The sequence below is a fragment of the Primulina eburnea genome, chromosome 6 (assembly GCF_022965805.1).
Source record: "Primulina eburnea isolate SZY01 chromosome 6, ASM2296580v1, whole genome shotgun sequence".
Taxonomy (NCBI): domain Eukaryota; kingdom Viridiplantae; phylum Streptophyta; class Magnoliopsida; order Lamiales; family Gesneriaceae; genus Primulina; species Primulina eburnea.
Window position 1 is genome coordinate 38,792,711 of NC_133106.1, and position 22,337 is coordinate 38,815,047.

The 22,337-nt window shown below is 36.2% G+C and overlaps 4 protein-coding genes across 6 annotated transcripts; 2 read left to right on the plus strand and 2 right to left on the minus strand.

Annotated features, from left to right (window-relative positions):
* Positions 1-1,590: 1,590 nt before the first annotated feature.
* On the minus strand, positions 1,591-3,701 carry LOC140835191 (probable inorganic phosphate transporter 1-3). The gene is made up of 2 exons (XM_073200626.1): positions 3,553-3,701; positions 1,591-3,457 (listed from the first exon to the last, which is right to left on the minus strand). The coding sequence occupies exon 2, from the start codon at positions 3,427-3,429 to the stop codon at positions 1,825-1,827; it is 1,605 nt and encodes a 534-aa protein (XP_073056727.1). The 5' UTR covers positions 3,430-3,457; positions 3,553-3,701; the 3' UTR covers positions 1,591-1,824.
* A 4,105-nt stretch (positions 3,702-7,806) lies between these two features.
* LOC140835192 (RING-H2 finger protein ATL1) lies at positions 7,807-14,019 on the plus strand. The gene is made up of 6 exons (XM_073200627.1): positions 7,807-9,032; positions 10,579-10,720; positions 10,805-11,089; positions 12,443-12,523; positions 13,044-13,138; positions 13,582-14,019. Exons 1-6 carry the CDS (start codon positions 8,053-8,055, stop codon positions 13,805-13,807), a joined length of 1,809 nt encoding a protein of 602 aa, XP_073056728.1. The 5' UTR covers positions 7,807-8,052; the 3' UTR covers positions 13,808-14,019.
* LOC140835193 (1-aminocyclopropane-1-carboxylate oxidase homolog 1-like) lies at positions 13,978-16,085 on the minus strand. 2 transcript variants are annotated; one of them, XM_073200629.1, is made up of 3 exons: positions 15,292-16,085; positions 14,664-15,042; positions 13,978-14,377 (listed from the first exon to the last, which is right to left on the minus strand). In XM_073200629.1, exons 1-3 carry the CDS (start codon positions 15,924-15,926, stop codon positions 14,129-14,131), a joined length of 1,263 nt encoding a protein of 420 aa, XP_073056730.1. In that variant the 5' UTR covers positions 15,927-16,085; the 3' UTR covers positions 13,978-14,128. The 2 variants fall into 2 exon arrangements, with proteins under 2 accessions (XP_073056730.1, XP_073056731.1); XM_073200630.1 differs by having other exon boundaries at positions 14,664-14,988; positions 15,292-16,079.
* A 2,331-nt stretch (positions 16,086-18,416) lies between these two features.
* Positions 18,417-22,257, plus strand: LOC140835195 (uncharacterized). 2 transcript variants are annotated; one of them, XM_073200633.1, is made up of 5 exons: positions 18,417-18,661; positions 21,043-21,169; positions 21,294-21,383; positions 21,470-21,568; positions 21,947-22,257. In XM_073200633.1, the coding sequence occupies exons 1-5, from the start codon at positions 18,594-18,596 to the stop codon at positions 22,046-22,048; spliced, it is 486 nt and encodes a 161-aa protein (XP_073056734.1). In that variant the 5' UTR covers positions 18,417-18,593; the 3' UTR covers positions 22,049-22,257. The 2 variants fall into 2 exon arrangements, with proteins under 2 accessions (XP_073056734.1, XP_073056735.1); XM_073200634.1 differs by having other exon boundaries at positions 18,418-18,661; positions 21,043-21,157.
* The last annotated feature ends 80 nt before the right edge of the window (positions 22,258-22,337 follow it).

The following is a 22,337-nucleotide window of genomic DNA, read 5'->3' on the forward strand; positions in this document are numbered from 1 at the left end:
ATAAATTACAAAAAATTTGTAATTGTTTCAATTCCACATTCTAAATAATATTCTATCCATTAAGGTAGTTTGCTTAAACTCTAAATTCAATTTAAATCAACTTTCATGTAGATGACTTGAAATCGATCCCATCTGAGACTTGGCTGTACGCAGATTGTCAAGTCAACGAGACAACGATAGTTTGTAACATTAATTGCTCTGCAATGTATATATGGAAGCAAAAATCGGGCATTGAATTGAAATCCAAGTCATTTTCTGCTACATATATATCATGACTGAATTAATCTCAATTAAGAACGTATTAAAAGTTTTATTACTAATTTTTACAAGAGATTCACCCGAGATTGAGACAGGAAAAAACAAACATATTATATTTTTGTTACTATATATTCTCGAAGATATAATTTCCTAATTAGCTCTCTAAACGCAAAGGCATTGACAGAGATTATATATTCGACGTTGTCTCCATTTTTAATTTGGTCATGAATACAATCACGCATCTATTGAAAGACTTGGCCAGTTTGCTTTACTAGGATTGGCAATTTTTATATGGAAGGTAAACAAGATAAAGGGGGAAGGAATAGAAAGTTGCCTGATTTCATTTCATTTAAATAAAGTCGACTTATGCCTTTAAATTAAATGTAACGCGCTTGCATTAATTGTGCTCAAACCATATATATCCTCATCACTCGTGACACAATTGGTTCTGATAATTTTTTGATACGACGAATATAATTTTCTCTAATTATTTATCAAAATAAATAAATACGTGGATTTATAGTAATATTTTTTAAACTTATCCTTTATATTTTGTTTTTAAACTCAGAGTTAATATTAGGGTTGAAAGTGTGTATATTAACATTAATTAAGGTTAGTTTTGCGTTATGCACTTGAAGTCTCAAATATGTGACTGTGAAGTAAAATTTATATTAGATATAAATATCAATTTTAGAAAGAAAATTTGCATATATTAATGTGTGATTATGTTGGAATAACTTTTTTCCTCCATCAAATTCTATATTTGAGTGTTTCTTTCAATAATTTATCCAAAACTAATCCGTCTTCACTAACATAAGATCAGATTGTTGGAGATATGTAGATGAAAAATATCTTTTATTTTTATTTTTGTCGAGAGAACTTGAAAAAAATGACTCGATGGAATATATGAATTTGTTTATAATATCCTCCTAATAATGATCGCTTTCCGATTGCGATTGCCGGCCAAAGGCTATATAATTTAATTTATTGAACTCGTAGGATTGATCTATGTTAACTTTTTCGATCTGTAGTGTTAATGCCTGGTTGTCTAATGAGATTAAACTAAATATTATATTCATACCAATTAATATATATGAATGGCCGTCGGATAATTAGCTAGCAACAATCATACAACCGAGTTTACCCACTCCAAATCAACTGCTCACTTCGTTTGGGACAAACATACCACTGACAAATAAATTATTAGGCAAAAATTATGTGAAATTTTCTTATAAATCAATTTTGTGCTATATTTTTCCAATATATCAATTTTCGTAGAAAATATAGATCTAGTCGATTCATTTTACTGATATAAATCAATTAGACCATCTCGCAAGATACTTACTTATAAAATTAAAGACAATAGTTAATGTTATCATGAACTAAGTACTAGGTTTACAACCATTCTGTGACGTAAATGAAGCCGGCCAAATTTTATAATGACTTACTCTAACACGATTGTTTTCTTCCCACACGTCCCAATGTCAAACACAAGATTGAATACGAATAACGTGTATATCACATAAATATGCATGGCATGGCGCCTTTTTTTTCTTTTCGATCAAACTACACCGGAACAGTCCTATTGGGCTGAGCGACCATTTCCGTTGTATCTCCGTCGGCTGCATCATCATTTTCCCCGGACAACTCCTCCAGCGATTTTCCTTTCGGCTCCGGCACCAGGAAAGTGAAAAAGAAACCCAAAGCATTCACACAACCAAGCACAATCAGCGAGTACTTCACACCGATCCCCGCCGGGTATCCAGCATCCGTCTTGCTCGGATCTTTCGGTTGAGCAGCATACAAGAACCCGAATGCTCCCACTATAGCCCCTGCCTTTCCGGCCGCCGCCGATATCCCGTGGCACGTAGACCTCAAACGGGCTGGGAAGATCTCGGCCGGGACCACAAATGTTGTGGCGTTTGGCCCAAAATTGGCGAAGAAGAATGTTAATGCATACATGGCTACGAACCCAAATCTATTTTCCGGGTGAGTCCAGTGATTGTACGGGATTGCAAGTGCGAACATGAACACTGTCATGAAGAAGAAACCAATTAACTGGATGGTGAATCTTCCAATTATATCGATGAAGGCTACTGTAAACCAGTATCCAGGAACGGTGCTGCATAGTGCAATCAATGTTTGGGCTCTAGCGATTCTGTATACTTCGTGAACTGCGTTCATTTCTTCAGCATGTGGAATCCATCCAATGGCGCTGAAGATGTCCTTTTGGAATAGATTATTACTGTAAAAAGCAATGTCAAGCAAGAACCATGTTGTCGTCGTGCCCAGAAGGTGGACGCCATGGCGATGGAGGAATTCTTTTGTAAACAAGCCATATTGATTTGTCGGATTTCTGGAAATTTCTTCCGCTTCAAGCTCCACATTCAGCACTTTAGCCATGTCTTTAGCTGCCTGCTTCGCATTTTTCGCCACGAGAGCTGTGTACCGAGCGGTCTCCGGCATCTTCATCCGCCAGTAAAACGTCAGTGCGGCCGGAACAGCACCAAACATGAGAATTATACGCCAAATATAGTCTGCCTGTGGCACGGTTGAAGCAGATGGTAGCTCCTTATATGTAGGTGATGCATACGCATGATTAAATGCCGAAGAGACAATCAACGCAACAATCCCACTAGTAAGAATCCCAAATCCCTGCATAGCAAAGACCGCAGCTATAAATGCCCCACGAGTTCGTTTATTAGCATACTCAGACATGATCGTGGCAGAAAGTGGGTAGTCGCCTCCAATACCGAAACCCAGCCAGAATCTAAAGAAGCACAGAGTAGCCATGACACCTTGTGGAGAATCCCCGAACGAAAGACCGGAGGCCAGCGAGCAACCGATCATGAGGACTAATGTCAGTCCATACACTTTCTTACGGCCCAATTTGTCACCAAGCCACCCGAAGAAGAGCTGTCCCATTAATGTCCCGACTAGGGCGACACCGGTGACAGAGGAAGCGACATGAGGAGGTAAAGTTCCGGGCTTTGGCTTCGTCGTATCTGTGTAGTATATTCGACCGAGTAATTTTGTGACCAAGGAGATGGCAAATAGGTCGTACGCATCGGTGAAAAATCCCATTCCAGCTATCACAATAGCAGTGAAATGGTAGAGCTGTGTTTTGGCAACGTCGAGTGCATCGAGCACTTTCAATTGCTCTCTGGCCATATCTTGCAGTACTGAACTTGGAAACTCCCTGCAAAACAAGTGGAAAAAGAATAATCAAAATGAGAAATTTAGGACCAAGAAAACCAAGTCCTACTTTTGAATTTAGGACTAAACTATTGGTACCTGTCCGCAAAACTGAAACTCGAGGAGGAAACTAAGAAAATGCAGACAGGAGACACACACACTTGATTAATTAGCTTGGATATGGAATTTATATGATATTTGAAGGGATTGATTATATGTAGGGAGAAAGGGATTGTTTTGGAATATTTATGGTATATCCTCCCAAATATTAATTCTTTACACAAGAAATTTACATGATCGATTCATCTCTTAACGTGTTCACTAATTACAAAACTATCATTGTTGTGGACAGTATTATTTATTAGGCTGTATACTTGCAAGAAATTTTCGTTGTAAATGGATATGTTATTGTTCTTTCACATCATTTTCAAGAAAACAACTAGTAATTCATATCTTACTCACAAGCAAAGCCCACACGCTGCGTGTTCGTCGTGGTTCTTAATTTAAAAAAATATACAAATGAAGAAAAAGTTTTATAAAGTTACAACAAAATGTGAGAAATTTTTAAATTATAACATTTTAATGGGGATAAATTATTTTTTATAATTTTTTTTACATCTATATCATAAATTCCTTTTTATCCTTACACCATAAAATAAAGTCGTTTTAAAATATAATATCCAGCTAAGGTTTAGTGCCATCAGATGGGTTATATTGTTTTGTGTCTGGCCAGATACATGCTATTTTATTGTTAAATTTTTAGTTTCAACGGTCAATGGTGTTTTTTTTTATTTCCTTTAAAATTGGGTTTTGGGCCAAGTAGAAAAGTTTATTAGATTGGAATTGGCTTGATGATGGATCGAGTACTTCGGACCAAACAATCCACGGGCAAAGCAGAAATGGGCTCTCACCCCACCCGTGACTTGAAACAACAAACAAGTATATTATCTTAATTTCTCGAATTATATATAATTTCTTATATTTCAGTATAATTGTCATGCAAATGCACATGAAGAAATTTGCACTTATATATAATAATCCCCCTTGAAGTTTGAATTTACACTGGAACCATTCTTTAATCCATCAACAATGAAGAAAAGATCGCGCCTTACAGGAAATCGATTTCCTACTTGTGAAAACAATATCACACCCAAGTACCAAAAGATTAAAGCGGTTCTACGTCCCGACTATCGAATTCCAACACAATATGTTCTTACAAAAAGTTAATGTGTGAAATTAAATCAATCCGTACTTTTTTGGCAGCAACTTTTTTTAAAAAAAATTGAATAATGCATATATATATATATAAGTAACGATAAATTTTAAAAGGAAAATAAGATTAAAGTAAATAGCGAACAATGTAATGAGTATGTATTTATTATTAATATCTTGTTTTGTCCTTGTAATCAAGAAGCTCCGCCAACAACTTATCCTCGAAATACTCGAACTCAAACTGATGGGTAATGATTAATGAGGCTCAAATTAATTATAAAAGCTTAAGCTCAGTATATTAATTATAAAAACCCAAGTTCACTATACACTCTCAAAAAAATCTATAAATAAGAGAGTATTCTCATTATTCGAGGAGGATTTTTTTGGATACTTAAATTTTTTAGCTCTCAATTACGATCTAGGAGTTACATGAGCGTCCGAGTGTCTATCCCGGTGCCATTTCCTGACTTGAGCGTCAGAGTGTCTACCCCGGCGCCTCTGATGTTTTGTTTGTGACGCAAGTGATAGCCCACAAAGATTTCTCTCCATCAATTACTTGGAAGACCCGATTACGAAGCAGTAGAGTAGTTCAGATAATCATAATTTTTGGCTACATCACACACTTGTCCGTCATTCTCGTCCTCCCTCCTCCTCTGCATAGAGCTCCAACTCCCAGCAAAATGCGATGAGCTACTCCGCAGATTATACTCTTTGGTCATATTCCACGACGGCTCAAGTCGCTGATGGCTCAAATCTTTCGTTTACAGTCTTCTCCAGATGGATATATCAATAGAGACTTGGTTCATGATATGGAATCTCAATTTGACCATCTCTTGGAATTAAATGAAGCTTATTGGAAACAACGGTCAAGAGCGGATTAGATGGATAGTCGGAGGAGATCGTAATACTAAGTTCTTCCATCATGAAGCTTCTACCTGACGTCAGCACAATAAGACTACAGGGATCCAGACCATATCATCTGATGGGTCAAAAATCCAACTGAAGTGTAAGCCATTTTTCTGAGCTACTTTAAAGCATTGTTCGCCACATCCAAGCCTTCATCATTCTCTATCTGTTCAGCTCTTTCTGGTATTGGATCTCGGGTTACAGGACAAATGCGAGCTTTATTGGATGCACCATAGACAGCAGAGGAAGTCCACAGGCATTATTTGGAATGTCCCCTTGGAAAGCGCCTGGACCAGATGAGTTTCAAGCAGGATTCTTTCAATCTCATTGGAATCTGGTAGGTGAACAAACTACATCACTATGTCTACAGATCTTGAATGGTACAAGCTCTATAGGTGACCTCAATACCAGTTTTCTGGTCGCTGAATTTCGCCCAATTAGTTTATGTCATGTCATTGCAAAAATAGTAGCTAAGGCAACCGCGAATCGTCTCAAACATCACCTTCAAGAAATGATCGATCAAGAACAAAGTGCATTTGTTCCTGGACGTTTGATCACGGATAATATTTTGTTAGCATTTGAAAGTCTGCATACGATCCGTAAGCCAAAATCCGGAAGAAAAGGATTGATGGCCATCAAAATTGATATGAATAAAGCATGTGATGGGGTTGAATGGGATTTCTTAAGTGCTATAATGACATAATTGGGACTCTCTACTTCATGGGCGAATCGAGTAATGGATTTTGTGAGTTCTACCAGATTCTCAATCTTGATAAACGGAAAACGAACAGAAGCTATTCAACCATCTCGTGGCCTGAGACAAGGATGCCCGTTGTCACCATACTTATTCCTACTATGCTCACAGGTCCTATCTTCTCTTTTAAATCGCCAATCTGATTTGGGTAATCTGTGCGGAGTGAGATGTGCTCGTAATGACCCTGTCATAACCCATTTATTTATTTTCAAACGATACATTGCTGTTTGGAAATACTGGTGTGGAGAATTGTCATATCATTCGAGAGGTGTTACAGAGATATGAAGCAGCTTCAGGCCAAGTTATTAATCTCAACAAATTTTGTATCACTTTCAGTCCCAATACAAGCCGCGAGCTGAAGGATCTCGTTTTCTCTTCCTTGCACATGCTCAGTAATGAATCCTTCGAAGCATATCTAGGCCTTTCAGCCTTCACGGGGAGAAACAAGCAGCGAGTTTTTTATGGCATAAAAGAGAAGGTGTGGAATGAATTACTGGGATGGAAAAGAAAGTTGTTCTCAGTGGGTGGTCGACAGATATGTATCAAGGCAGTAGCGCAAGCTATTCCAGGGTTTTTATTAAATGCCTAGGTCCTATCGTAGGTACGACCTCAGAAATATTATGTACAAGATCTTTGCCCACACGTACAAGTAAGTATCCTAAATTAATTCAAAGAACATACATATATGTTGTTTATCCCATCCAAATATAAATATAATATCAAATATAAAATATACGTACACATTAACCAAAAACAAAATTTAAGAATTTTTTCCACTAGAGTAAATGCTATATGATACTCACGAGAAATCTAGGGTCCGATCCCAACGAGCGTCATTAGTTCAGACGTGGGCTTTAAGATGACCCTGAGCCTGAAATCAAGAAAAAGACCGTTAAGAGGGGGCCAGGAGGGTGTCCTGGCGTAGCCTCTCCGACGCTCAAGTCAGTGACTGAGGTTATATGGGGGGAGCAGCTAAGGGTGCTGCTGAAAACAATATTGAATTCCATAATCATACGCTCAAACCTGGTATTTGTAGGAGAATACCTGGGCCCTTGATGGGCCTGTCTTCCACCTGGGCTTGGGATGAGCCAGGGGTGATGGGCTCATCCATGGGGTATCACTATAATTAATAATAACATAGGCCAAGCAATTATTTTTCTTATCGGGACGCCATACTATATTGGTAAAAACTTGTATGAGACGGTTTCACTAGTTGTATTTGTGAGATGGATCTCTTATTTGAGTCATCTATAAAAAAATATTATTTTTTGTGCTAAGAGTATTACTTTTTATTGTGAATATGAGTAGGGTTAATCTATCTCACAGATTAAGATCCGTAGAACGATCTCATATGAGACTCACTCTTTTATATTCACATGCTACATACATAGGAAAATTTTTAGTTCAAGGTCCATACGTAAGCATTCACATCCAAATTAACTTTCTTATGTCTTCTTCCATTGTACAAGCATTAAATCCCACCTAAATTTTCTCAAGTTGGTCCCTCCCCCCAACCATCTTCCTCCATCCATATTGCTCTTCGTTGGAGCATTTTTCTATGTTCCATAATTAAAACATCTCCTCACGGTACCACCTTCTTTAATTCAATCCTTAATTAGCTTCTCCACTCTTGACACGAGACAACCTTAACTTCTCCCATTCATTATTGAACACGGCCATGTTCTTAAGTTGATCTAGATTTCTATCTTTCGTACATTTTTCTTCAAATGGAGACTCCATCTCTGCATCCATCACACCCTGGTTTCCCAATTATAGCGGTCGCCATTATAGGCATTTTAGCCACAGCTTTCTTGCTGCTTAGCTACTACATCTTTGTGATCAAATGTTGCTTGAATTGGCACCGGATCGATCTGTCGACCCGATTTTCGGTCTCTAGAAGACGTCCTATTGAAGACCCTTTGATGGTTCACTCTCCTTTGGCCGAGAATCGGGGACTCGACCATGCTGCAATAAGATCAATCCCTATCTTCCAGTTCAAGAAATTAGGCGATACAAAAGATGAATCAGAAAGGTCGAAATGTGTGGTTTGTTTGAATGAGTTTCAAGAAAGGGATAAGCTAAGAATTATCCCCAACTGTCGCCATTTATTTCACATAGATTGTATAGATGTTTGGCTTCAAAGCAATGCTAACTGTCCACTTTGCAGAACCAGCATCTCAGCCACGACAAACCCTGACATCAAGTTCCATGTAAACCAAGTTCTTGCTCCAAATCCCGCTCAAGATCAAAATCCCAACACAAATCATGATTCACTTTTCAGGGATGAAGATTATGTGGTGATTGAAATAGGATACGGAACACAAACCACCCGTTCAAGTACTCCATTACATTTCAGCTCTGGCGAGCTCCTATCCATCATCCCTTCACCGAGTAATATAGAGCCCGGGATTTTGCTCAAGAAAAGTAAAAAGTTCAGCTATATATCGAGCATGGGAGATGAGTGTATTGACATTAGGAAGAAAGATGAACAATTTGCCGTTGATCAGCCCATTAGAAGGTCTTTTTCTATGGATTCAGCAGACGACAGACAGCTGTATTTAGCTGTTCAGGAGATAATAACACAGCAGCAAACGCAGGTAAATAGAGAGGTTAATCATTGCATCGAGGGCTGCAGCAGCAGAGTTAAAAGATCATTCTTTTCTTTCAGGCACGGAAGGAGTGCTTCGAGAAATGCAGTTCATCAAACGTTATAGAAAGCTGTCATTGATAGACCATACATATCTATCTAATTGTGAATTAAAAAGGATGATTGCAATAATCATCACTTGACAACTCTTACCATATATTGATTTTTTTTTTAATTCTTTTAGCGTCGAGATTGAAACAAATTATTACATTACACCTTTTGTTTGCTAATAAAATGTTTTTTAGACTATAGAATAACTAACTAATAACTCCAAGATATGAAGTATTCAGTATACATATAAATCATCATGTACTGAATAACAGGGAAAAGTGGAACCCTTAATTAATAATAATTGAAATATTTCTCATCTTTGAAAAAACAGGCTTAAGTAATAATCAGATACGAATGAATTGGTGAATTAAGTCGAAAATTAATAAAAAGAGTTGGGGGGGGGTCCCTTCCTAATCCTATATTCTTAAAATGACAGAATACCAAACTTCAATATTTATTTTCCTGACTGAGAATCATTGATATGGTTATGATTTTTTTAGAAAAATTAATCATCTTACAGCGGTACAATTTAATGTAGATTATTTTTGTGCGAGCCTTTCTATTTCTATCGTGTCGGCTTGTTAAATTTTGTAATGAGAAAAGACGTGACTTTACTAAGAAAAAAATCATATCAAGTCGATCAGTAAAAACAAAATTTTAATATCATCAAGTCAAGACACTTCAATTGATGAATTTTTTGTCGTCATGCCGATTCTCATGACATGACTACACGCTTTAACACGTCGACTTGTTACGGCAGAAATAGAAAACCTCCACAATTTGCCTGTTTTTACGGTCAAACAGTGAACAACCAAAAAACTCTAATGTGAGTTTGCACACGTAATCATACAGAATGATTGATGCATCATGCACCAATTGGTGTTGGTCGTTAAGATTGGAACTTGGACCTAACTCAACTTCAAAAGCTAGTTCAAGGAGGAGGATTGTTCAAGCCAATATATGCAACTCTCAAGTTATTTATCCTACAACACAATTAACACACCCATCTCACGCCCATGAATGAACATCTGGAGCGTGGAGTTTACAAATGACCTAATTATGAGCAGAACGGGTTGCCTAATTATAGGGTGGAACTCGAGCTCTGATACCATGTTAAGATTGGAACTTGGACTTAACTCAACCTCAAAAGTTAGCTCAAGGGAGAGGATTGTCCAAACCAATATATGCAATTCTCAAGTTATTTATCTTACCGATGTGAGACAATTAACAGTGATAAATGACAATAGAGAAAGGTTAGGCATAACACCAAACTGTTTATACTTTTGTATGGATTTTATATGGAATAGTTTATTCAAGGAATTATTACTTTATAAAAAGCATACAAATTTATCGAACATTGTTATAGCAGAAAACCTCAAAACAAGAACACAAAATTGGGTGTCATACAAGTTTCATCATCATAATATGTAGATATATATATATCGATAATTTAATTTTATATAACCATCTTGTAATTCTTGTTATCCCTCTGCCAATTTTCGCAGAATTAAATTAAATTCTTTCATGAAATCCTATTTCCTTTTTCGTTTTTTAGGTTTTTCTTAATCTACTCGAGTCCGGCACTTCGAAACAGAAGCCTCTTTCATTTCATTTCTCACACAGCAACCATGAAGATCTTGGTAGCCATCAAAAGGGTAATAGATTATGCCGTCAAAATCCGGGTCAAACCCGACAAGGTAACCACACGCATAACTTGAAAAACCTTTTAACTATGCCCACAAAATTAACTTCGATTTTTTATGAGTTTGCGTTAATGTCAGACTGGTGTGGACTCGTCTAGCGTGAAGATGTCGATGAACCCATTTTGCGAGATAGGGTTAGAAGAGGCGCTTCGAATTAAGGAGTCGGGTCGGGCCTCCGAGGTGGTAGCTGTGAGCGTCGGCCCGAGCCAATGTGTTGACACCCTTCGAACCGGTCTTGCAATGGGTGCCGACCGGGCTATCCACGTGGAGTACCCTGGAACACTTTACCCGCTTTCCGTGGCCAAGATTCTTAGAGCTCTGGTAAATATTGAGAAGCCTGGCCTTCTTTTTCTTGGGAAACAGGTGGTGTTTTCTTTCCTTTTCTCGTTTCAAGTTTTAGCTTCAAAGACTTGTGCTTTTTCTATCGTATGCAAGTTTGTATAATTATTCCATTATTCTTGTCAATTGAATACAGTGACGTATGTGGCTGCTTTTGTATTGATTTTTTTTTTTTACTAATTCTAAATTTTGTTCTATTTGTTAGTTCAAGTTGAAAGATGTTGAAGGTTGAGAGAACCGGATTGATGTCTTTGTCACTCGTGAGAAGTTTTAGTAAGTGAATTAGCAAGTGCGATGCATCTGCTAATAGAAATCTCAGTAGGTAGAAAGTGAGTTGTGTTCTGTTAGAATCCTGGCGAGTAACTGAATAGGATCATGCTATGGATATAAAAATTTGAAGTTTGCGATTGTGTCATTAGGGGATGATTTTGATCATGATGAGTTTGTGTTGCATTGCTTTGTGTACTGAGTTAAAGCTGTAGCCAAACCCTGCGCGAGAAGTTCATCTTCTTATTTTACTCACTCGATGGAGACAGATCGAGTTAACTTCGGTTGTAGCTTGAGTATGATTGAAGCTTTATTATACATTGATATTCCACGCACAATGCCATAGCATTTGATGGCCATAGAAGATTTCAGAATATTCTGAAAGTACATGATGCTCACGGTGTCATTTTTGGATTTTTTTGAAGTTCTGTATAGATGATTTATCACGTCCGAGAAAATTTTTCTCAGTGACCGGATATTAAGGTTTAAAAATATCCCTATTAGTAGTGAGTACTGAAGAAACTCGTCTTGGTCATTGGTCATGGTAGAGTAAGCTAAATTGTACAAGATTATATCTTTGTTTGGCAAACATTACACATAACTGAGGACTTCGTTGTTTTCAGAATTTGAAACTGCAAGATTCATCAAGAAATGGTTCTTTCGATGCATGTCATCAGTGGCATTGGGATTGACACAAGTCTCAATGTTCTGAAATTATAGTACTGTGCCTGAACCGTGCTAGCCTCTCTCCTTGATAGCAAGTAGCCAATAAGAAAACATGTAAAAGAGACGTGGTCACGTGGAAAAACATACCTCTATTCACAATCAAGCACCTCGTAAAAAAATGTTTTAGGACTTTGTTGACATGCCAAGTGTTTTGTTTCATCAAACTGTATAATTTTAGCATCAGGATCATTTCAATTTGTCATTTGGTGTCTGAACATCTGTAGTATGTGTATATTATAACATGAACCGAGTAGTATTGGGTACTTCAGTTTGTCATCGAATATTGAGTTTGTCCTACGTGGTGCAAATTTTGTTGTTCTTATTTTTTACTTTTTTCACCTAGACGTTTCTACCTGAGGTTATTGCTTCTGTTTATTTTTGTAGGCGATTGATGATGACTGCAACCAGACCGGTCAAATGCTTGCTGGGCTTCTACAATGGCCACAAGGGACATTTGCCTCTAAGGTTAGCACCACTTGCACAAGCTTTTGGTTGGATCAATTGGTCAAAAATTGATAATATGATGCTATGATGGTTGCATATTTCTTTATCATTTCATGTTTGAGCCTGGTTCTTAATTTATGTGTTCTTTAAGTTTTTGCTGGCAATTATTGTGCATCCTTCCACTTTTTCTGAAAATGATTAGCTCAAATAATTAGACAAGTCAATTGCATCACCTAACAAACTCTTTCGAACTTCCAAAATAGAATGATGTGCTACGTGTGACTAGGCTGCTCGCACAAGTTCAAGACTTTTCTTTATTTCTTGTAATTTCTCAAGTGCCTCCATAAGTTTTCTATAGTTACGCAATCTCTAGATTCAGAAGTTGGTGAAGCTTGGGATGAGCCGTAACACGTGAACGACTTAAAACATTTATTGACTTTATTATTATTATTATTATTATTATTATTATATTTTTTATTATTATTTTCTTGCATAAATATCTTTTTTTTATGACAATCTGATAAATTCATGCTTCTGTTAGGTTGTACTCGATGAAGAAAATAAAGTAGTAACAGTGGACAGGGAAGTTGATGGTGGCCTGGAGACTTTATGTTTGGATATACCTGCAGTAATCACGTAAAAGTCTTTTTCTTTTTTCTTCTATATTTACAACTTTCCATTCATCACTCTTTATTGCCCCGTGGATTGGCTGGACCCTCTCATTGGGAATGCATAAAAATTGCTCTTGTGAGCCTGTCTGGCTGCATCAAGTCATGGAACTTGAGCTGTTGCAACTTGCAGAGTGTTAAATGAAAGTCAAAAAATTGGAACCAGAATTAAGATTAGGAGCACAACTCAATTGGAGTATATCTGGGCTGGTTCAATCTCAAGTCGGTGCTGGGGAGATCACAAGATGCAGCAAAAACCATTTATTAACTTTTAGCTACATTCTTATCTCATGCTATAGCTCTTGAGCCTAATTTCACGCATATGTTTCTTTAAAACAATATTTCACGTACATCTCAATCATTTCTTGGAGTATACTAACTAGTTTTTACTGCATCTTGTGGTCTCTGCAGCACTGACTTGAGATTGAACCAGCCCAGATATGCTACTCTTCCAAATATTATGAAAGCAAAATCAAAGGTGATCAAGAAATTCACTCCACAGGATTTGAATGTTGAAATCAAGTCTGACTTGGAAGTTGTTCAAGTAACAGAACCCCCAAAAAGAAAGGCAGGGGTCATTCTTTCTACAGTAGATGAATTGTTGGACAAGTTAAAAAATGAGGCTCGTGTTATTTGATTAGTTTAACATGATTTCGGTCAATCTCTTCTGCAACAGATGTATATGCCCAACATGCATTTCTCATCTATGTCTGACAAACAATTAAGGGGTTTTTTCTTCGGGTTTTATGTATATTATTCGAGCATAGCCAAAAAGCATAGGAAATAACAGGCATACAGGCCAGATGCATGTTCTCTCTTTTGTGGTAAAAGGAAATATGGTTATTAGTACCCAGAACATAAAGCCAAATTTTGATCGAAAACATCGATATAACAAGGTGCAAGCGTCAATAATATAATTTCAGATAGCTTAAGTTCAGCTCAAGCAATTGTGGAATCTTCAGATCATGTAATAATCGAGTGCCCTATAATTGTCAAGCGCAGTAGTCAGGAACCTCATCACATAGTCATTTAACACAATCTGTGCGTAAATCGGGGGACTTTCTTCAGTTATCAGATCGTCGATGGGGCCGTACATCTTAGCTCCGTTTACAGGTCCAGTGAAAAAGCATGCCACTGAAATTCTTGGTCCAATGCCATTGGAAATGGCTCTATGCTCATTGCTTTTGAATCTTCCATTTGATACCAACTATGCCAAATTAGCACAGGAATCAGCAAAAAAGTAGAAAAAAAAAAGTACCAATAAACGCAGGAATTTTTTTGTCAAGCCTAGCGGGTTATTGGACTTGACGACTGTTTCAAAACCATGGAATAGCGATTTAGATCGTATATTGATAAATAATAACCTAAGGTGTAGTACTTGTAGCACAAAATTTGCACCGAGTGAAGTGACCAATAATGAAAATTGGATATCCAACAGTGCACTGAAACTGCAACATTTTTCATTTAATATTCTATGTGAGATAGGATATTACCTGGAGAAGATCTCCAATGTTTACGACCAAACCGCTTGGAACAGGTTGGATATCAGTCCACTGGCTGTCATACATGACTTGGAGACCACTCACAATGTGATTTTGCAGAAGAATTGTGAGAAACCCAGCATCAGAATGCTTGGCTGTTCCAATGGTCAGGTCTGGCTCAGGGCATGCTGGATAATAATGACCGCACAACCGATGACCTTTCGAGCATTCCATACTCTTTAAGCGATCAGTTTCGAGTCCTAGAGCCTCGGACAGCAATCCAAGAAGAATGTTTCCCAAAGTTTCTACATGTTTTGAGTATTCAATAGCTGAGTCCCTGCAAATTACGTGCAAAAGCAGTTGATGTATTCTTGTCTGCAAGCTACAAAACCTATAGAGTGCAGCATGAAAGTCAACCATAGATTAAAATTGACTGTGGTTAGATTAGATATCATCATAGGTAATAAGACATTCGATTTTAATCTAAACCAAATGGTCCGCGATTATCAGATTTAACCACTGAGTGACTTGAGTCCCATCGCCTTAGATCCATGATTTACTGCGAGGAAGTATTAAGCAGAACAAGGAATGATAAATTAGTTTAATTTCGCTGGAAAAGTGAATGATCACACATTCACACCTGCAAGAAGCGGGCAATTCTTGAGGATCAATTGGACGATCAGGGTCCGAAAATGAAATGGTTAAAGAATCCCTCCAGCTAGCTGTTCTTGCTGTAAAAAGATCATAACTACTGTTATATCTCACAATTTTCGTGTTGTCCCGCGTGTAATATTTTCTTTTCTCCTCCACATCCTGTTCGTGAAATTCGCGAACGTCGTCTATCATCCCATCAAGAACACATAGCGGAATCCCATGATTCACCACCTGGAAAAAACCCCATGTTTCTGATGCAATTTTCACTTCTTCAACAACCTGTTTTCGCCTGTCAGGTTTGTGAACTTCGCTGAGATCTATCACAGGAACCTTGATTTGGTTCTTTTTATAAGTTAAAGCTTGGTCCGGATCCATCAATCTTTGCTTGTCGTGTTTCTGAACTTGGTCAAGATCATCAATTGCAGGAACCTGGACGTGGATCCTGTTGTGAGAATATTCTTGAGCGAGCTCCTCGGATGGCCTGACAAAAATCTTGGGAACTTTCAACGTTCCAGAATCTACCAGGCCTTTGACACCAGCTTTGGTTTCATCAAATGATTTCAGCATTTTCATCCTGTCAGATTCTTGGCCACCTGAAAAAAAATCTGTTCCTCCTGCCATCAGATCAATGTAAAAGAGTCTAGCGGTAGCTTGTTTCCTCCTTAAATTATTTCCCCCCCTCCTTGTAAATCAAGTCTTAATTTGAAACTGATGCAAGTGAAGTTGCAGAAGTCGAAACCCATTCTGCAAGATAATATCTTTGTGTAGGTGGCCAGGGTATGCCTTACATAATTGATATCCTCACGTGTTAAATTTGGTTTCAAAACAATAAATTGGAGCAACTCCATATCCCACTCCACGTGGCGCGTAGCTGCGCCACATGAATTATTTTTTATAATTTTTAAAATGATTTTAATTAGTTTAATATTTCAACTAAATAATTTTTTTTTATAAATTCTTATTTTTAAAATTTTAAAATAAACATTAAATTAATTTCTTAAATTTTTAATATAAATTAAAAAATTTAATACTTTGATTTGAAATTAATTAAATTTAAAAATATAAATTTAAAAAACAAGCAAATTCAATTACTAGTACCTTAAAAATGGTATACATTACAAACAACAAATATAATAAAACATCAAATAACAACGACAACAACTAACCAACAATAAAATTACGAAACATAAAAAAAATTACGTAAATTTGTTTATCTATTATATAGTTGTTACCTTATGTTTTAATTCTTATACTTAGTAGAATCCTTTGTAGTCATTAAAAATTTATTGATATTTTGAATATTTCCATAGTTTTGTATAATTTTTAAAAGTAATGTTTGAATACTAAATGACTTTTTTAAAACTCTTAAAATACTTATTTTGAATATCACTAAAAATTTTAGTGATCATATAAAAATCCAGATTAAATACCTCTAAACTTTAAAATTTTACAAAAATCGTTAAAAGTTTAGGAACAATACACCACCCTTAGTATATATCCAATTATTGATATTTATTCGTGTATGTGAGATCTATAATTTTTATGTGGCTCTAATGTGTGTTGATGAATGTGAAACAAATAGATTCCAAGATAAGTCTTTGACTCAAACCAGGAATCCAACTAATGTCTACACATGTAACATGAATAACATATGCAAAATGTAGCTCACACTACCTTGTAGCTTACACATATTTTTACACGTTTTGAATTCCAAGTCCTCACTTGAAATCACAATGATCTTGTCAACAGAAATCCATTTTATTGAAATTGAAGTTCCAATCGTGGTGAAATTCCTGAAACTTTTACATATTCACAAATTTAAAAAGAATCATAATTTATTTATTATAAAAACAGTGAGTTAATCCCTAAATTATATCAATGAGTAAATAAATTAGTCTTCCAAAGAACAAGGCAAAATATATGAAAGGAAATAATCCACAAATCCTAAAATAACTCACATTAAAGAATTCAAGTCTCCAAAGTCTACAAAGCATCTTCCATGTCATCATCATCCTCAATTATCTCTTCTACATATTCGTCTTCCTCAGTTAGATTATTACCTGAAACCAAAATTATTCAGTGCACTCTTGTACCCAGCCACTAATTCGATCTCAAGGATATCGACTAAAACTTTCACAAAAATAAATAATAAATACACATGTAGCCAGGATGACAGAATGCAAGAATAATATAATAACATAATCCAGATTAGAATTTTTATCATGCATCATTTTGACCATATAGAAACAAGATGTGGCTCACATGTTTTCCCACATGCAGCACTTTGACCCGCAGGAACCAAGAAGTGACTCACATGATAGACAGAATATAACAACATCCACAATAGGACCCCGTCATACATCACTTTTACCATAAAGAAACAAGAGACAACTCACATGCATTCCACATGCAGCACTTTGACCTGCATGAACCAAGAAGTGGCTCACATGACATATATATCATCCGGAAATCCGGAATATCACCAGAACATAACCAAACACAGAATTTCAATAAATAAGAAACAATAAAATATCAATAATAAAAATATGCATCCAAATTCAATTTATATGTCTCTGTATCTGAATATGACTTTTACATTGTCAAGAGACTCCAGAAAGTACCACAAATAATGGGAGTAACTATGTTTGATTAATTGGATTTGAATTTGTGATATCAGAAGTTAAATGGATTATGAGTTTGATATGTGACTATCATCTAATTTCAATTTCTTTGAAAAGTCATGACTCATGTATATTTGAGTGGATGAATGAGATTTGATCATTTTCATCACATGTATAATTGCAATTTTATGTATCGATATTTCGAATCATAAATTATTAATTTCACCTCAATACAATAATTAATAAAAAAATTACAGTATTAAGCTACATATTTTCTTCTATTTATATTAATTAATTATTGAGAAATGATAATTTATCATTTTTTATAAAAAAATTAATCAAACATATTATTATTTATTCAATACTATTTCATATCCAATCAAATCAACCTTAGACCTTAGTCTAGAAAACAATAAATGCTAGGATCTGTATTTATTTCATTTAGATTTACAACGTACGAACACAGATGAATTAATTTAAATTTTACAGTTGTGGAAAATCGCATCTCACCAACTCCCCCGCCTACTGAAATAGTACATCCAATAATTTTTTTCCGATTCGTTTTCCTTTTAACTCAATTTTATTTTTCACGATTCTCAGTGTGGCACATTTCCTTCGTCATCCGCATAGCGAGAGGATATTTGAAGAGCAAAGGGCAGCGAGGAATATGGGTTTCTTTTCATTTCTTGGAAGAGTGTTCTTTGCTTCAATCTTCATCTTATCTGCATGGCAAATGTAACCCAGTTCTCTTTTTCCCATTTTTTCGTTTGTTTTTTCCTCTGTCTGTTAATCAGATCTGTTGTATATATAGGCATGTATGCTTATTTAATGCATATTTATGTGATTGATACTCTGTGTGGAGACTTTCCGCGTGGTTTCATATCTAAATCTTTTGTTTAGGTTTTTTTCTTTAAAAATAACTTTTGATTGTGAGAGGATTAAAAATATTACAGCTTTCTAGATTTAGTTCTTTCTTGGAATGTGCTGTGTTGCAAGGAGATTGTCCTGCTGTTTATTTTCATATTGGTAGATTGTAAGTAGTGCGAAGGATTGGAAAAGGCGCGACTTTTAAATGGATTTTGTGTTTTTGGAGAGTGCTGAGGTGCCATGTTTGAAGCTTTAGCTAGTTGCTTATCTTGCTTCTTGATTAGCTATGCGTTTCCTTAGTTTTTCTTTTGTGCAACCGGGATTGTGGTTTTACTTCAGAGGATCCATGTAGATTATCTTTATCTTACTTGGGAAAAAGGGGAAGGAAGAAGTGAAGAAAGTTGTTTTTAGAAAGAAGTTATGCATTTAGTTAAAGTTGTTATGATCTTAAGACATGTGGAGTGTCGAGGATAGCCCCTGCCCAGTGCCCACCTCATATCGGTTCCAGATGTATAGATGCAGGAGCTCTTTGAATATGTAGTTATTTTAACGTTATGTACCTTTTCTTTCTCAATAATTGTTCAGCTTGGTTTTTAAGGAATTATATAGTTTTTCACGAATCCGTCTTCCTGGCTCCATATTTAGGCTGCTGATTAACAACTAAATGATTAAAATGCTATAACAAGTCTGACTTCACTATAGAAGCCAATGCACAGTGGGTTAAAGGAATTGATGGATGAAATTGCCACACGGTTTCGTCTCAAAGTTCATTTCGTGCCTGGTGTCTGGATTCCTGTTGAATGCCTCATTTCTTTACGAAGAATCAAAAAGCTAATATCTTCCAAAAACAGAAATAGTTATGCTTTTTGCTGAAGGGATTGGTTCTTACTGGGTTGGAAATTTTGGTAAAATGTGGTGGTGGTTTTGGTGACATATTCACTTAAATACCACAGGATTGGAGAAGTTGCATCTCGCGAAAAAAATTCCTTGTGTTTTTCTTCACTGCAACCCTTAGAGCACCTCCAATGGGAGCTTTATTCACGTGGGTTCATTTTTTAACCCAAGAAAATGAACCGACTACCGTTCAAAAAATGAACCACGTTCAAAACTAAGAACGTGGTTCGTTTTTTTAATTGAGTGTGGGAAGGGAGGTGTGATTGGATAATGGGGTTCAACAAAAGTTTTTTTTTTTTTTTGGGGTTTATGATTGTGGAGGAAGAGTTTTAAAAATAGTGGTTTTTATTTTTTGATATGGCGGTTGATGTGACAAAAAATGAACCCATATTTTGGGTCCATGCTTGGAGATGCCCTTATAGAATCATGTAACCTATTTATTTGCATGCATATTTAATGATTGATAAAACCACAGTTATTGTGTGCATTGAAAATTCTTGCAACTTATAGTTTAGTATTCTCTTTGTCAGATAACACTTCTCTTGATATAGATTGGAGTGATCCTGCTGAAGTTCCATGGATGTTACATTTTGAAGTACTCCCACACCTTCTCCTTTCGAGGAATGGAATATAATTTGGACTCTTGTTCCACTGATCAAACTTGACATCATATTCCAAATATTTATATGAAAGTGTTTACAATGGAAGTGCTATGAAACTTTAGTGGATTTAGGAATTAGCATTTGTTGAACAAATGGGAACAACTGGATGGACTTAATCTTTCAGAAATTTTGGCTTAGTGTAAATTGAAGGCAGTGGTATTCCTGAGGAGTCGTTAAATAAATGATCAAACTTTACTATTTATTTACTTTTGTTTGTTCATTTGAGTTGGTGCTTTTTTGCCAAACCATCCTGCTAATGAATTCGTTTTACATGAAAAAATTGTTAAGAAACTTGTGAATAAAAGGTGGGAAACCAATGGTGGCACAGTAGAATCCTGAAAAACCCAAGTCATAGAACATGTTCTTTTTGCTGCTGACGTAAGTGTTAAGCATGGTTTCCAGGCAATGTCAAAGTAGACTGGCAAAACAAGGGATTTGGGATGTAACAAGAACACAGGAAATGGCTTGTGTGGCAAATGCTAAATTGTGACTTTTGGAATCAGAATGCTAGAATTATATCTTAGATTTTACCTTATAGGCTAAATATGTTTCATTCGATAAGATTTTCAAACATTTACAGCCTTTAGTTTTTGGTATTTTTTATATGTTGATTATGACGTAAATCCTCATAAGTTCCAGTTTGTGTGCACCTTTTATTATGTTGCTTTCTACCAATGTGGCTTGCATTTCTAGGTTCAACGAATTTGGAAAGGATGGTGGACCTGCAGCAAAAGAATGGGCTCCAAAGCTTGGGCTTGTCAAGGAGTTCATCGAGGGGAAAATCGGGAAAAGCAATTTATACTTTGATGTAAAGCCTCTGGTATTCTTGATCCACAATCCATTCCTTTATATATTGTTGCTTTAAAAAAAAGGAGAAGAATAAAAGAAACTATTGTTCTGCCATCATTCTTTCTATGTTGATGATGGTTATGTACGTTTTGCAGGCTAGGACTTTTGTTGCTACCTCTGTTTTTTTGAAGGGGTTTGGAGGTCTTTTATTTGTTCTAGGCAGCAGTTTTGGCGCTTTTCTTTTGGTGAGATCTTCTGATCCTACCTTAACTTTGATTTGAAGGAGTTTCATTGTTACCATTGTTTACTTGCTTTCTTATCGATGATGCAGATATTCTACTTGATTTTTACGACTCCCATCTTGTATGACTTTTACAACTATGATATTGGCGAGCCCAAATTTTTCGTACTTTTGTACGAGTTCCTCCAGGTAATGTTGTTACCATCGTACCCTTTTAAAAGAAAAACAGATCATTTTGTATCAGACTGGTTCTTTTAGGGATGAATCAAGGAATTTGTCTGGGAAATGTAGTTCTAGAAAAATGACAATTCCTATTAAAAAAGAAGAAGAAGAAGAAAGAAATAGTCTGATCTCTCCTCTGATGGCTTTATACCCCAACTGTCCTTAATCTGTCACATTAAGGTGGGTTCCCGTGCCCAGAGGAGAAAAAATAGACCAATTCGTCTAGAATCAGCTCATGGATTTAACTATACCGAAAGATCACACGTCCTACACGATCACTTCGTAAATATTCTGTCTTATTTATGATCTCTAGCTCAGGTGACCTGATTTACCTTTTATCGGCAGTGTGTGGCATTTCTCGGCGCATTGCTTTTCTTCCAGGGAATGAAGAATTCAATTTTGAGGAAGCAACAGAAGAAAAAAGCCCCAAAACCGAAGGCAGCTTGAATGTGAAATTATTTTCTCGGATAAAAGAAAAACGGACTCGGGATTGGAATGAAGTAGTTCGTTAGTTCACAAATGTGTTTTTCAATATGATCCAGCCCAACTATTGGTTATCCCTTATTGGAAAAGGTTTTCATATATATATATATACATGGATATCATCAACCTTGCAATTCTTCTTTTCAATACACTGACCATCAATGGATCGCATCCATGCCTGTTGCGAGGTTGAAAATGGAAGATCGAATTTGAGTGAGCATTCAAGTCCCACTTGTGAATATCGGGGTTTCAC